The sequence below is a fragment of the Mus caroli genome, chromosome 6, assembly GCF_900094665.2.
Source record: "Mus caroli chromosome 6, CAROLI_EIJ_v1.1, whole genome shotgun sequence".
NCBI classification, from domain to species: Eukaryota; Metazoa; Chordata; class Mammalia; order Rodentia; family Muridae; genus Mus; species Mus caroli.
This window is the reverse complement of record NC_034575.1, coordinates 40,248,613-40,264,269: the sequence shown is the minus strand read 5'-3', so window position 1 is coordinate 40,264,269 and position 15,657 is coordinate 40,248,613. Positions and strand designations below refer to the sequence as shown.

The following is a 15,657-nucleotide window of genomic DNA, read 5'->3' as shown; positions in this document are numbered from 1 at the left end:
TCCCTGACACTATAAAGGATACTCTGCTATGCTTGCAGACAGGGGCATAACATAATGGTCTTCTGAGAGGCTTCATCAAGCAGATGATGGAAACAGATTCAAAGACCCACAGCCAAACAATAGCCAAAGCTCAGGATGTCTTATGGCAGAGTAGGGGCTGGAGAATGAGGAGGCTGGAGTGGTCAAGAACAACACAAGAAGACCTAAAGAAGGCACTGTGAATTTTATTTTTAATTATACCATCCAGCTTGGAGGCATGGAGGCTGATTCTAATTCTCCTTTCTCATATGAGCCCCTAAAATACTGAAAGTGACAAACACTTCCTTTAAGCAGTATGTTTTGTCTGTCAAACTATAGAGTCTAAGGATCTCCAGTTGGTCTGTGAGATTTTGCATTTCTAACAGAGACATGGGTATTGGACACTGCTGGTACCTAGATCATATTTAAGAAGCACATTCACAGGTTCCCTTCTGTGCCTATAACTTATATATATATATATATATATATATATATATATATATATATATATATATNCTAAGGATCTCCAGTTGGTCTGTGAGATTTTGCATTTCTAACAGAGACATGGGTATTGGACACTGCTGGTACCTAGATCATATTTAAGAAGCACAGTCACAGGTTCCCTTCTGTTCCTAAAACTTATATATATATATATATATATATATATATATATATATATATATATATATATATATTATATATAACTTATATATATATATATATATTATTTCACTCTCCTCATATATGAACATATTTATATTCTTCACAACAGTGTAAAAGTGGATAGAAAATGAAGGAAGAATCCCTTGTCCCCAATCATTATGTTAGACCATGTACCTCAAATTTGTAACAACAGCACTCGGGAGGGTAGCCAGCATGATCTACATAAGAAGATCCTGTGTCAAAAACAAACAAATACCAATAGAAACTCCCTGTTAGAGTCTCTCTCTCTCTCTCTCTCTCTCTCTCTCTCTCTCTCTCTCTCTCTCTCTCCCTCTCTCCTCTTTCCTGCATAAAGATATAAAAGATAACTTGGATTTTTGGTTTACCTTGTACTTTTTCAATTAGCCCAAGAAGACATGAATGCATACTGTAAATTAAAATGGTTTTATCTATTTCCTTGGAGTTCCAAAGCTAACAATCATGACTTGATTAAAATAAACATGACAGAAACATCTTAGTTATATTTTTCTTTACATCTAATAAAAAGACAGGACCTAAACAGGCTGTCTAGACATGCTTGCATGGCAATATGTAGGACCCAGGGTAGCAATTCATAAGACTATGATTTAAGTGGCATTCATTTTAAACTATTTTCCAGCTACAGTTTGAGTTATTTTTCACTTCAGGCTGACAAGCAAAGCTTTAACATACTACACATGCCAACAAGCACAAAGAATAATGTCATTGTAAATCCAAATCCAAACAGTTTATTTTCAAATTTCAAGGCCACATATAAGGTCATGTAGTAGATTAACAAATTTGAAGATCTCAAATTTATAGAATTCATAGCAATTGGATAACCAATATGTGTAATTTTGTTCTAAGATCTTTACAAAGATAATTAATTAAAAACCATTAGATTTTAAATTCAATAAAACAAATACCCTTGGATAAACAAGGCAAATACTACAATTAGTCCCATTTACAAATCAGAAAAATAATGCAGATCCTGAAAACTATACCAAATAACAAATTTGTAAACCTATATTTGACATTACCTGGGCAGCCAGGGTATTCTGAATGAACCAAGTACTTGCTCCTGGCCTGCTTCTTTCAAGTCTTCTGTCTACAGGAACAAGGTCTACTGTATTCTATGTTGTCTAATTTAGGTGTATTTGCATATAATTCCTTCTTCTACAAACTTGCCACTTAAATATCTCGAGGTAAGAAATTGTTATTTTATTTAAAATCTTTGTAGATACCCATAAATATTATAAACATTTATATTTATTTGAATCCCAAATCTAATCTTAATCTAATGACAAGAAAAACTTGAATCCATATTGTGTGATTCCAATGTGAAACTATTTAGGAATGTACATAGTCATGATAAGAATCATTTATAATATTTATTTTCATTATTTTTAGTTGTGTATGTGAGGGAGAGTGTGTATGTGAGTACAGGTTCTCATAGAAATCAAAGCCACCAGGAACCCCACCCTATCCCCAATCTGGAGTTAAAGGTGATTAAATGCTTTCAATTATAAGTCTTTGAAAATTAATTCAGGTACTCTGGAAAATCCAAATACATTCTTAACTCTGAGCTATCTCTCCAGCCCTGGTCATCTTTACTTCCAAACATCTCAAGAAGTTAAGTGTACTTTAAAAATTATAATGATATTTACATACATAATACTTACCCTTATAGATGAAAATTTCATTGGACTATAAAGAATAATACCTTATTTATTTAACTGTCAATGAGAAATATCTTACAATTATGTCACCTTTCTTTGATGAACAGTGTGTGACAAAACATATTCAAATTTAAAATGACATTACTTCTATGTTCTAAATTTTGGAAAAACAATTGATATGTAGCCATATTTGTTAGAAAGGTGCTATAATGAAGAGATACTGGGAAGGTTCCATTTGAAGTAAGAAGAATCAATGACCATGTGAAAAGATGTTTACTATACAAATATAATAAAGAAGAGTGATCAAATCCAGACTAGAAGCACTTTAGTGTGTAGCAAGGGATCTGAATATCTACTAGGCTTATTAAAAATTCATGAAATTTAAAACTATCAGCCAGTCAAGGAGAGGTGTAAATAGGAAAAGCTATTTCATAAAACCGAGGAAATGGTTTTGACTTTATCTTGGAGTCCATTTTATCCTACATAATTATTTAAGAGTTTTTTACTTATTTATGTAAAAGATGATTTTTAGAAACATATTCAATGAGATAGTTCCTATTTGTTTTATTGCTTAGTGAATGATACAATTATTTCAAATATGCCTGCCTGGCCTTTCCCCCAAGTACCTAACAGTAGCAACATCTTTGTGTGTATAAATCAGTAGGAGAATCATCAGCTACGCATGAAGAAAACTACATTAGCAAACTGTGGCTGGTGAGAACACAAGGTCTACCCAAGAGAAGGTTTTTTATAGTTTGTGTTATTAGCAAAAAAGATACTATTCTAGGCTCACTATTGAAGTGTGGAACAGAGGCATGCATGTTGTACATTTCTAATAAGAACAGATTTTTAAATGATTTGGAAAATTAGTGCAACTGCTATGACAAATGGTTGAAAAGATAGGAAAGAATCACCCACTCATTTTTAAATGCTGTCCCCTTACATGGCTCATTGCACGCAAAGCCATCATTATGATAACAAATAATCTGTTACGAGCACTACACTGGCTTTTGGCTCAGAGTAAGGGCTCTGATCTCTATGTCCCTGGCCAGGCCTACAGTGTACCAGCCACTGATATATTGGGACACTCTTTTCTTAGTGTTTATTTGGAAACCATATCAGAAACTGACTTATAGTCTACCTCCCGTGTTAAGTCATGTTTACTTTATTGGCAGTATTGTTGGGTATTTTAAGTCATGCATGAAAATAAAGCAAGGTAAATTGAATGTGCAAAGGACAGAGGGAACAGATTTGAGGTGTTCATCACTGCAGACATGATGTGTAAATTGCTTCTAGGCAGGGTAAAATGTGTTTCTAAACTCTTATAGTTTGCTGAATTTGCTCACTTATATAATTGCAACTTAACATCCTGGTAGTTTCTCTAATTTCCAGATTAGGAATTTCAGTCCCAGAGGAATGTTGAATCTTTCAGAGCAGGAAAGCAATGAGTGAGTCAAGATGCTCCATTCAGACCTTTGACACCAAAGATCAAGTATCCCTTACTAATCAACATGTTCCAGCCTCATCAAAGAAAGCAGTTTAGGTACTTTCATTATCAAAGTGTTAGAATCAATAAGAGAATACAGTCAATGATTTGACATTCCCAAAATAAAATATAGTGTTTTGACATAGTCAAAAGTAAAGTTTTCCCACAAATATCTGTCTGTGTTCCAGATGTTTATGATGCTTCTAATTTTGTTGAAACAATGAAACTTCGTGAGTACAGGTGTGGCTTTTTGTGCTGAAATTATGTAAGTAAGTGGCAGAGCTTCAAGTTTTAAGTGTCTAACTAATTAATTAATTTCAATTTGAAATGTTAGATAATGGCAGCATATATATTCACATATTCTTGTAGAGAATCTTTATAATTTAAATTTGATAATACATTTTGTCACAGTAGGAATCCCTAAGTACATACAGTGTTAATTAATTTCGTCTGACACCAGCTGACTATTACCGAAAGAGGTCAAAACTCTGTTAAAAATGATTAGAAATGTGTACACATTTTCTTGTGCTTATGAAAAAAATCCTACAGAGAAAAAAATACTGTGTTCACATTATACCAGTAAATTTAGAACATAAATCTTACAAGTTATAAAATTTTGATTAGTGGAATTCTTATTTCATATAATATTGAATGGACTTTTGGTAAGAAATTGTTACATACAATATTTCTTTTTTTTTCTCCAAATATAGGAAACTTTGAAAACACCGTTGAAAATCCTTCAAATTTGAGTTGTATAACTTTATAGACTCAATGAAGGGGATCAGTATTTAACTATCTGAATGTTGTCATTTACATTGTAAAGGGATATTTCATAGGAATATTTGTCCTTGTCAGTCAGAACACAAGATAGATTATTTAAATGTTATCAGAGGATTGGAAGATTTGGCTTATGAGGCACACTTAGAAGCTCACATTCTTGCATATCAAATATTTGGACAGGCCATTTTAGGAATCACTTCAAGCTCCATTTTTATCTAAATATTCTTGACCTTAAAAATGTATGAAATGCTCATATTTCTCACTTATATAATTTGTTGTTCCTTTTGTTTGAATGATAAATATTTGTCAACAGCTATTCTTTAATTTCCATATTTTAAACAATTTCACATAAGATCCCTTGCCTAGATCACTCTTCCCCCACCTCACTAGGACTCCTGATCACCCTACCCTCCTAGGTTAATCTGTCTCAAATTCCTATTTACTTTTGCAAATTTTTGGACCACCATGATTAACCATGTCCTTCTTTGTGACATAGGGACCACATCTTGAAGCCTGGTGGGCTCATAACACTGATGTTGACAAGGCTGCTGTTATGTGGATCCAGTGGAGGTAACTATACTTGATTTGAGTTAATGCTTGCACTATTGAGTCTAGGGAATGGCTTTTTTCCCCCAATTTTTTATTAGGTATTTTCTTCATTTACATTTCAAATACTATCCCGAAAGTCCCCTATACCCTCCCCCTACCCTGCTCTTTTACCCACCCACTCCCAGTTCTTGACCCTGGTGTTCCCCTATACTGGGGCATATAAAGTTTGCAAACCCAAGGGGCCTCTCTTCCCAGTGATGGCCAACTAGGCCATCTTCTGCTACATATGCAGCTAGAGACACAAACTCTGGGGGTAATGGCTAGTTCATATTGTTGATCCACCTATAGGGTTGCAGACCCCTTCAATTCCTTGGGTACTTTCTCTAGCTCCTCCTTTGGGGGCCCTGTGGCTTTTTATTTTTGCATTTTTGTACTTTCTCTTCTCATTCTTACATACAGTACTAATGATAGTTAAATCATTCAAAACATTTACCCAGTCTTCAAATAATATTCTCTTCACTCTTTAACCCATTTCCTTAACAATCATAGGGACAATAGCCACTCACATTTATACACACACACACACACACACACACACACACACACACACACACACTAGATAGAACAGATAGAATTTATATCTTCCTTTCCATTCTTCTTAGGTTGTGATCATTATAGGAAAGTTTAAGAAATGTAAGCTCCAAATAATATCAACATTGAAATCTTCTGACTACCTGAAAATTTCATCTTGTTAGGTTCTATGAACCAAAAGGTGGATCAACTTTGTTAAACTTTCTTTAAAGTCAAACTTATATGATATTAAGTAGTAACAGGTTACAATAAAATCTAATATTTAATTATCATCACTACTAAGCTTAAGCATATATATATATATATATATATATATATATATATAAAATAAAAGTTAAAATTCCATTGCTTAATGTTTAAGGTATAACTGTAAAATCCTCAAGTACTGTTAGAAGTGAATGAATTTTCATTTGTCACTACTCTTGGTATTTCTGTCATGGCTCTAATAAGACTCATTATGTGGAATGCTTACTAGCACTTAAATGCATCTCACAATATTTATATTACACCTTATACTTGTTGGTAATGTTACAGTTTCATGATTAGCTCATACAGAATCTTCTGGAAATCATCACTCATTACTCATCATTCATCACTATGCTAATTTTAATGAGAAACGTGAAAGGAACGAGATAAAGTTAATAACGGAATGGTAGAAGATCACAGAAGCTCATGCATCAACACCATAAGCAGAGACAGAGAATGCTGTACACACCCAGCCTTCCTTCTCCACACAGGCTGTTTTCAGAGGGTTCTCCCACAAGCAATCGTTCTTGTTATTAATATTTATCACCAGAAGTGTCCAAATTATCTTGGACAATCTTACTTTTTAAACATATCTTGATTCAATAATATTATGACTATCCTTAACTGCTAACCACTGTCAAAGTAAATCAAGGCTCTAAACACTTTCCCAGTCCTCTTTAATATTATCTTAATGCATATATAAGTAGATAAGCACAGCATTTTATTCTGTTTATGGTTGAAGATCACCTTTCTATAACTTATGACTGAGGCTTTGGGTTATCTTCAGCAAGTAATGAAAACTTATTATTGAATGAATCTTTCCCTCCAATGTATTTCCTATATGTTGCATATTTCAGCATATATGCATTAGAGATGCATATTTAATGGCCTGAGATGAGTTATTTCTACAATTCTTCTTAGAAGGACATGTTTTTTATTTGATAGTGATTGTGAGCTTATTTTCCATTATTGTCTCCATCATGAGCCACTCATGTAGAGATTATGTTTAAATCTAGAAAATTCTCAACGTTAGAAACTTACAAGAACAATTTCAGGGACTGAACCACAAAACAAAGAGTACACATGGAGGGAGCCATGACTCCAGCCACATATTTTGCAGAGGAAGGACTTATTGGACATCAGTGGGAGAATCGGCTCTTGGGCCAGATAGTGTTTGAAGCCCAAGTGTAGGGGAATGCCAGGGTGGGAAGATGGAAGTGGGTGGGTAGGGAAGCACCCTTAGAAACGCAGAGGGAAGGTGAATGGGACAGGGTGTTTCTGAAGGGGAGACTTGTAAAGGGGAAAACATTTGAAATGTAAATGAAGAAAATATCCAATAAAAAAATACATATTTCTAAAACGTGAGCCTTGTTAAGGTAAAAGTACCTACTTCTCCAACTAACACCAGGAGAATAAAAACCTGAAATTGAACCCTATACCTTTTTCTTCTTTCTGTTTAACACTAATGATTTTAATTGAATTTTATTGTAGATTTTTAAAATATATAATTAAATAAACTAAAACAGCTCATGTATAATTTAGTGGTAAATGATCTATTGAAATGTGGTGACTACTTGATTGAATGTACAACTTTATAATTAATTGAGACATTTTCAGAGTGTGCTTGTCAAATTTTATATATTTTCACCATAGAATAATAGACAGTGCACATAGATTTCTAATGATTAAAATACATTTGAATTTTCTCTGGACATGATCTTGATTTTGTTGGTTTATGTGTGAATGGCATTTTTATATTGTAAAACTTCTTCCAGTGATTTAAATGTTTTCTCAAGACAGAGACTCACTGTGCTAGCAACAGATGTACCTTAAAGCCTAAGAAAATGGACCTCAATAAGCAAAAGTGAATTTATTAATGACCTAGTTAATTAGTAGTCTTCTAATACTTTTCATAAATACATATTTGCAGCTGTGAATAGACCATATGAGTTCTATCCCAGTTTCACAAATTTTCCACTCAGTTGTGCATCTTTGTATTTCCAATAGTGACTCACCCAGATATTGCCATCTTGATGATAGGGTTTCCAGTTTCTCCCTGTGTCACTGTAGAGCATTCGATATTGTGTCACCCAATCAGAACTGCTGTACCTTCCTTGGGTTGCAATGGCACTGATCTGCTTCCTATTGCCAAAATCAACCTGAAGCCATTGATAGTGGTCACTGTCTGATGGAGACCATCCCCCAGCACCTGGAGTGGGCAGAACAAAGGGAAAAAACGGATGTTTAAAACTGAACTCTTACAATTAAAAATAGATTATTCTACATATCTTAATTGGCCTTGTCAGTGCTGTATTTCACAGATGTATTATGAAGTGTCCTTTATAGATGCCATTGGGACTTCAACTAATATTCTTCCAGCTGGGTAACATTGATTCTTTAACCTCTTTATGGTGTAATTATGTGCTCATTTTCTCCTGAGCAAATGTCTTCATAATTCCTCAATTAGATCTTATTAGTACATGTCAAAGTCTAATTGACTGAGGGTTGATCAATTTACCATGAACTCTTCTGTTAAAACCATAAGGAAAACGGATGCAGCTATGCTTTTTCTTTCCCTCATGTGAGGTTTTATCTTTCAGTAAATTATAAATGAAACAAAATTCAATTATATACAACTTTCAAATATATTTTGCTTTACGAAGTTCAGAGTTAGAGCTTATTGATTCCCGTTTTTCTAAATTGGGTATTATAAGTTTGGACTTATGAGATATGAGTTATGTTGGAAATGAGCCACTCTAGATTAGTCAGGGATAGTGTTTCTTGATAACCAATGCTTATAAAAATTATTTGAGGCCCTAGACAAATTAATATCATTGGTAAAATATGATACTAGACCAGAAAATACAAAGAAAAGAGAAAATTTAAAAAGTCAAATAGAGTTAACAGAGATTAAAGAGGTTCAAATTCTAGTCAAATCTGTGTCTTCTTACAAATAAGTAACAGAAACCATGGCAAAGTCCTAGATGTTTAGAGAAACTAAAGAGAATAATTAATGAAAAAAAAAAACATTTAACAAACTATCCAATACAAAACATATCAAATATGTTTATTGTTTAAAAAATAAAAGATTTAAAGTCTGGTAATCTAATATACTCTCTAAGGATGACCAGAGGTACAGTGTAATTTTAACAGTCTTCACTTGGAATATATTGCTTTGAATGATGGGAAAACAGCTTTCTAAGCAACTGAAAAATAAAATACATGATAACTGTTTTGAAGACTGGGATTCTGACCCTCATAAGAGGAAGGATATTTGAGGTGAGTCTTGATGGTTTCCAGATTTGGGCATGACTCTTCTCAGGTCATGGCTTGAGAAGAAAGTTCAAAGAGAATAGAAGAATGTCCCTGGAGCAGAGGCAGGATAGAGTTCAAGCTACTGAGAAATCTGGAAACTGCAGGTCAGAGTATCTTAAAAGAGGTGGCTTTGTAGAAAAAGATCACTTAAAATTCGCTCTGAGAATTTATGATGTCTGGATGGTGATCAAACATATGTTTCCAGGGCAAGACTACATAGGATTAGATACATGAATTTCCGGGATGAACACTTAATTATTGCACAGGAAGAATGAAGTTAATTACAGAACAGGTTAGACTCAAAGTTCAGTGGGCCTTGGATCCAGAAACTGCTTTGCATCCATTGATAATTTGGCTATGGGAAAGCCATTTCACCTCTCAATCCTTCAAATGTTTTGCCTTTGTAATAGGGACAATGAAATACCACTTTTTGGTTACCAAGGGTATTAAATAAGGTGGTAATTTTAGGACTCTTACATGAGTACTGGCATACCAAAGGTTCCATGTTTTCTGTTCTAACTATTTTTGTTAGAGGAAGTTTTCATACTGTTGATTGATACGTATTGATTCAGTGAAGTTTGATTCAGAAACAAAACAGGGGAAGCAACACAGGCACTTTCAACACAGTATACATTCTTTCGTTTGGTTTTTGGTTTTGATGATTGTTTCTTAGGCTTGTTTCAAAATCTTGGTTCAGATTCACAGTTCTTATACATCGATACTAGCATCCAGTAGCAATTCAAGAAAGGCCATCCATCCGAAGAAGAGATGGCATACTTCATTGTTGATGATGATGATGATGATAAAATAAGAGCTAGTAATTATACACAAGTTAATCTAATCGGTAAACTCCTTGCTCAAACATAAATCAACTCTAGGTCAAAGCAGGCCATAGTAATTCGAAAGTTCAAATGCAAAATATCCTCTATAAATGAAAACCACTAGGTTTTTGGAGTAGCTGGAAGACAGTAGTCACTACCAGAGTAAAATCACTATGCAGAAATAGATCTCTCCATAACAGATAGAATGATAATTGTCAGGCTAAAACGTTAATTTATTTATTAAGAATTAATCCCCCTTTCCCTCTGAAACCCCCCTATCCCTTCCTCCTCCCCCTTCCCCTCCCCCTTCCCCTCCCCCTGCTTACCAACCCACCCACACCCTCTTCCTGGCCCTGGCATTCCCCTACACTGGGGCATGGAGCCTTCACAGGATCAGGAAAGGGGACAACATTCGAAATGTAAATAAAGTAAATATCTAATAAAAATTAGCACAAAAGAGCAGAACAACTCTCAATAAATTTAATAAAAATTAGGATAATTTTAAACAACATCCTCATTAAAAACAACTCTGCTTTTAAAAAGTACTGGAAAATTCCAGTGTTAATTTAAGATACTAACCGTATTATATCACATCCAGTAATATAAAACTTCATAAATATTAGGATTCAAAAAAAAGATTTAATCTTGCTGTTTTAAAGAAAACATAAATATTAAGGAAGTGAGCAGAAAATTTAGTGGAAGAAACAACATTAAAAGAACATAATAGAAACTTTAGAACTTAAAATTTTATTGAGATTAGAAATTATTGCTCTGGCTTAGTAGAATACTTGACACACCTATACTGTGGATTCTCGAGATTGTTCAAAGATCCTTGTGTTTGAAGCCTATACTCTGGCTGTGTCAGTAGTGGGCCTGATTGATATGTTAAGAATTAGGGGCAACTGGGAGATATATTGGTCATTGGTGGCATATCCTTGAGGAGGATACTAGGACTATCGTCCCTTTATCCTCTTTGTCTCCCAGTTATCACAATATGAATATTAGATTCCTGATAAAAATCAAACAATTTTGAGCCATTATAGACCTCAGATGACAAGGAAATCTAATAGTGGACTGAGATCCTTAAAACTGTGATCTAATAAAGACTTCTTATAAGTTGATTGTTTTAGGCAGATTTTATGATTATGACTAATACATAGCTGAAAAAAAATCAGTGAACTAGAACACTTGTTTATATCCATCTATCTAACTGAAGCTCAGAGGTGGGAAAAATGCCTAAGGGATGACAATAAAGTATTCAGTTGGGGCAATGTATATGTGAAAATATAATTTCTGATAACTGAGAGTTTATTGGTTCCAAGCGAAATAAACACAAATAAAAAACATACAAATTCACTATATTATCACTTCTGGAAAAGAATGTTAAAGATAAAATCTGCAACATCCTTAGAGGGTAGAAAATTTTCATCAGAAGCAATACAAGCTGAAAAGCCAAGGAACCAGGTACTAACTGAGAGGAAGAGACAGACTTTTACATGATCTTTCTACACTGACCAAAGACAGCCTTTAAAAATAAAAGTAACACAACAATATTTATTTTAAAAGCTGAGAGTATTGATTATCTATCTGTTTATTTTACTAAAAGGGTAAAATATGTAGCTTTTGGGATATTATTTTTGCTATTAGAATGTTTACAAACATGATTAAAAAGGATAGGGATGGTTTCATGGGTCAATAAATATTAAATATTTATTTTATACTTTCTTTAAAAGAAAAGAGTGCTTAATAGAATAACTTTGAATTATGGCATTTATAATATATGAAGAAGTAAAATATGGAGCTATAATATCAGCAAAGATGGGAGACTAAAGTCAAAGAGCACTACATTCTCTATTTCACACATGGAGTGATAATTGACAGTGGCTAACACTTCGGTCAGTTACCTATTCCATTAAATGTTGAATATTGAATATTCTAGGCTGTGCTTGCTCTTCCATTTCTCTTACAGTTATTCAATTCCATTTTAATATAACAATCTTACACATTATGGAAAAATAATGTGACTCTGTTCCATTGAATATGTGTTTGTAGTCAGAATTTTGACCAGTAGTGAGTCTCCTTAGTGTTATTAATCTGCTTCAGAAGGAAGCAGTTTTAATGAGAGGTTAAAGTAGCACTTATCTAGTGAGAATTAGGATTTAGAACACAGTTAGAAACTGTATATCACTTTAGAAAAATGGCTGATATGGTATCTAACCTCAAGTTGTCAGCTCTAAACTTACATATGTAAGAGCAACACTAAATCACTAGGGAGGCTGTGTGTGTGTGTGTGTGTGTGTGTGTGTGTGTGTGTGTGTGTGTGCATACACACATGTGTGTAATTATACTGATATTACCTTTATACTGATTCTACACTTTCCAGAGATAAGTCATCACTCGTAGTAGACACACCCAGAATATACCATCCACCCACCGACATATCCTCCCTCAACTTAACTAGGCAATTTTTTATTCAAGAATTATAATGCCCACTTCACATGGTTTCACATAGTGTAATTGATCCGTGGCGCCCTCTAGGCTTTCCCTATTGACTGGAGAATTCACTTAATTTCTGGAAGCCCTGTAGCAGACAGTATTTGGGGATAATTGCTCTTCAGGAACTTCTTGAAGAGAACAGAAAACATTTTCCAAGTTTATGTCCCTTCCTTGGACACTTTGAATGATGTGATAGCTTTTCCTATTTTCCTGAGACCATCAAGGTCTAGGATCTGCTCTGACTTATTGAAGCTTTAATTTGATGTTGAAGTCTCAGAGATCTTTGAAGGATTGGTAAATACCTTTATTTATTTATTAATTTATTTGGTTTGTTCTATATAAATACTTTATTTAATATATGTTGTATACTTATCATTTATTACATATTACATATTACATATAATACATTACACATTGCATATTACATAATGTTCTTTTACTAAGTTTGTACTGAGTCTATCATCATTCCCTTTCCATGAATTTCTTCCCTATCTACTTAACCACTTCCCCTCTTATGCTCTCTTTTGTCTTTCTTCTCAATTTAATACCCAGAGTCAATTTATTAATGCCTGTATCATACACACAGCAAATGAGCCTGTGTACACAAGACTTGAGCAAAACCAGGGCACTAGTCCAAGATCCCAGCACTAGTGGCAGAGATGAGAGACTCATGAAGTCACAGTCCTAGCCTAAGAGAAAGGTACTGGCAATTGAAGGAGTCTGGGGCAAGATATTTTCATTTTCCGTATGGAGGAAGGCACGAAGAAGCTACATATGCTCTATAGATGGCTAAACACATGCACACACAAGTAAATACCTTTATTGATGCCATGCCTAGCATCTATATTTTCAGCACAATTCCTTCTTCTTTCTCATCTATTCATCTCAAAATACTCCTTAACTTATAATGTCCTGTCTTTCACAGCTCTTTGTAACCATGTCTCTAGTAGTCGCCTCATCACCAATTTGTTACTTGCCTGCAGGTTTATAACCTGTGTATCTACTTGCAGATTTTCTTCTATTTTAGTTCCTATATTCATTATGGTTATAAATCATGTATCTGTCTCTGTAATTTTATGAAAATAAATTTGTGATGGAGCCTCAGGTAAACTTGTAAAATAATAACATTCTCAGTCAGTTAAGAGGTAAGTACGTTTTCTTTTAGCAGGGTTTTGAGGGACAGTGTTATGTAGCCTATGTGGCCCCAAACTGACTACATAGCCAAAGATGACTTTGAACACCTAACTGACCTTTGCTTTCATTATTTTTCAAGTCTAGATTTATGAGCATGTGTCATCATATCCAGCTATTTCCTTATTAGGTGTAGAATTCCAAGCCTTGAAGAAATACATTGCTAATTGGAATTTGAAAGTCCTATTTATACATTTCTCAAAGCAATAAAATGATTTTGCCAATGAAATCAACAAGCAATTAATACAAAGAGTGTAGAGGTAGCAATATGTTCCATTGATTAGTGAAAGCATTTTCCTGTGACTTGCTAATGAATACTCCAAAATAAATTTTCTTTATTTAGCCATTTTTGCTGCATTGTTTTTCAGCAACTAAGCAATTAACACACAGCTACTCAGTCCAATTTATCTCATCCCTTTTAACAACGGTAATTTATTGTCAACTTTACAGGAAGCAAATATCTCAAGCAAAGAAAAGGTAAGTAAAACTTAATCTATGTTTTTTTATTTTTTTGGCAGAAGCAAATGTGAAGAGAATAGGTGATTAACTTGAGGAAAGAGTCAGTTTCTCAAGGAACATGGTGGAATGATCAATATTAAGTTTCCCATTGTTCTTTGATCTATCAAGCATGTAATTTGGGGGAAGTTGATTACTTTGTTTATTTGGCTTGTGAAACTCGTAACCTCTATTGAGCCATAGATTAAGAATGGTAAGCCTTAGATCAGAAAAATCCCCCAAACAGGATGTAGAAGGGAAAAAGTGCCACCCTACCCCCAATAACCCTTATGTCATCCTAACAGGCAAAGCCAATCTTGCTACACTGAAGGAGATGTAGGAAGGAGAGGAGGCAGAGATATTTATGCTAAATAGCCATATGTTCTTAGTATCTAAGAACACTTAGGATATTTTGCCTAACTACTAACTAGGACATTGCTAGAGTTGGTAAAACCCCATATGTGTACTTCATAACTTCTACTTTAATACTAGATTTGAATCCCTTATACTTTTTAATGTTGTGCCTTTTCTTCTAGATTTGAGCCAATATCTCTGTGTCTCTGTTTCTTTGTGTGTGTGTGTGTGTGTGTGTGTGTGCAGAAATATTTAAACAGTTTGTGATCTACACATTCATTTTACTGGAACTGAATGATAAATTACTCTAGTGAACGTTGAGAAATACTTAAAATTTGAATATATGGTGTCCTGAGCCACTACCCATAGTGAATTAGCCCTTCCTATATCAATAATTAATCAATAATATGGCTGACAGACTTGCCAACAGGCTGAAATGATGGGGCATTTCTTCAGTTGAAGTATTGTCTTCATAGATGACCCCCACTTGTATCAAGTTGATAGTAAAGTAACGAATACTGATGATGTCAGCACACTGAACTCAAGTGACAGGTACTTTTGCCTTCTTATTTTAAATCAGTACCACTGAGGTGAGTGAGGAACTAAGCAGGAGGTTCAAGAGACAGCACAAAATGGCCCTGTCAGGTCAATGAGAGAAGAGGCCCTTAGTCAGGTGAAGGCTCAATGCCCTAGTGTAGAGAAATGTGTGGGTGGGGAAGGAGGAGTGGGTGGATGGGTGGGACACAACCTCTTAGAAGCAGGATGAAGGGAGATGGGATAGAGGGTTTCTGGAGGAAAAATGGGGAAAGGAGATAACATTTGAAATGTAAATAAAAATCCAATAAAAATGACTATGAATCCCAGAGCTCTTGACTCTAGCTGCATATGTATCAAAAGATGGCCTAGTCGGCCATCACTGGAAAGAGAGGCCCATTGGACATGCAAACTTTATATG

The 15,657-nt window shown here is 34.4% G+C and overlaps 1 protein-coding gene across 1 annotated transcript in view; it reads right to left on the bottom strand.

Annotated features, from left to right (window-relative positions):
• Positions 1 to 15,657, bottom strand: part of LOC115031321 (contactin-associated protein-like 2) — a gene marked incomplete at its 5' end in the record, with an annotated part of 910,508 nt that overhangs the window by 262,694 nt on the left and 632,157 nt on the right. The window contains one exon of the mRNA XM_029478646.1: positions 8,046 to 8,239. Within this exon, the coding sequence (XP_029334506.1) occupies positions 8,046 to 8,239 (194 nt within the window). The remainder of the gene's footprint in view (positions 1 to 8,045; positions 8,240 to 15,657) is intronic.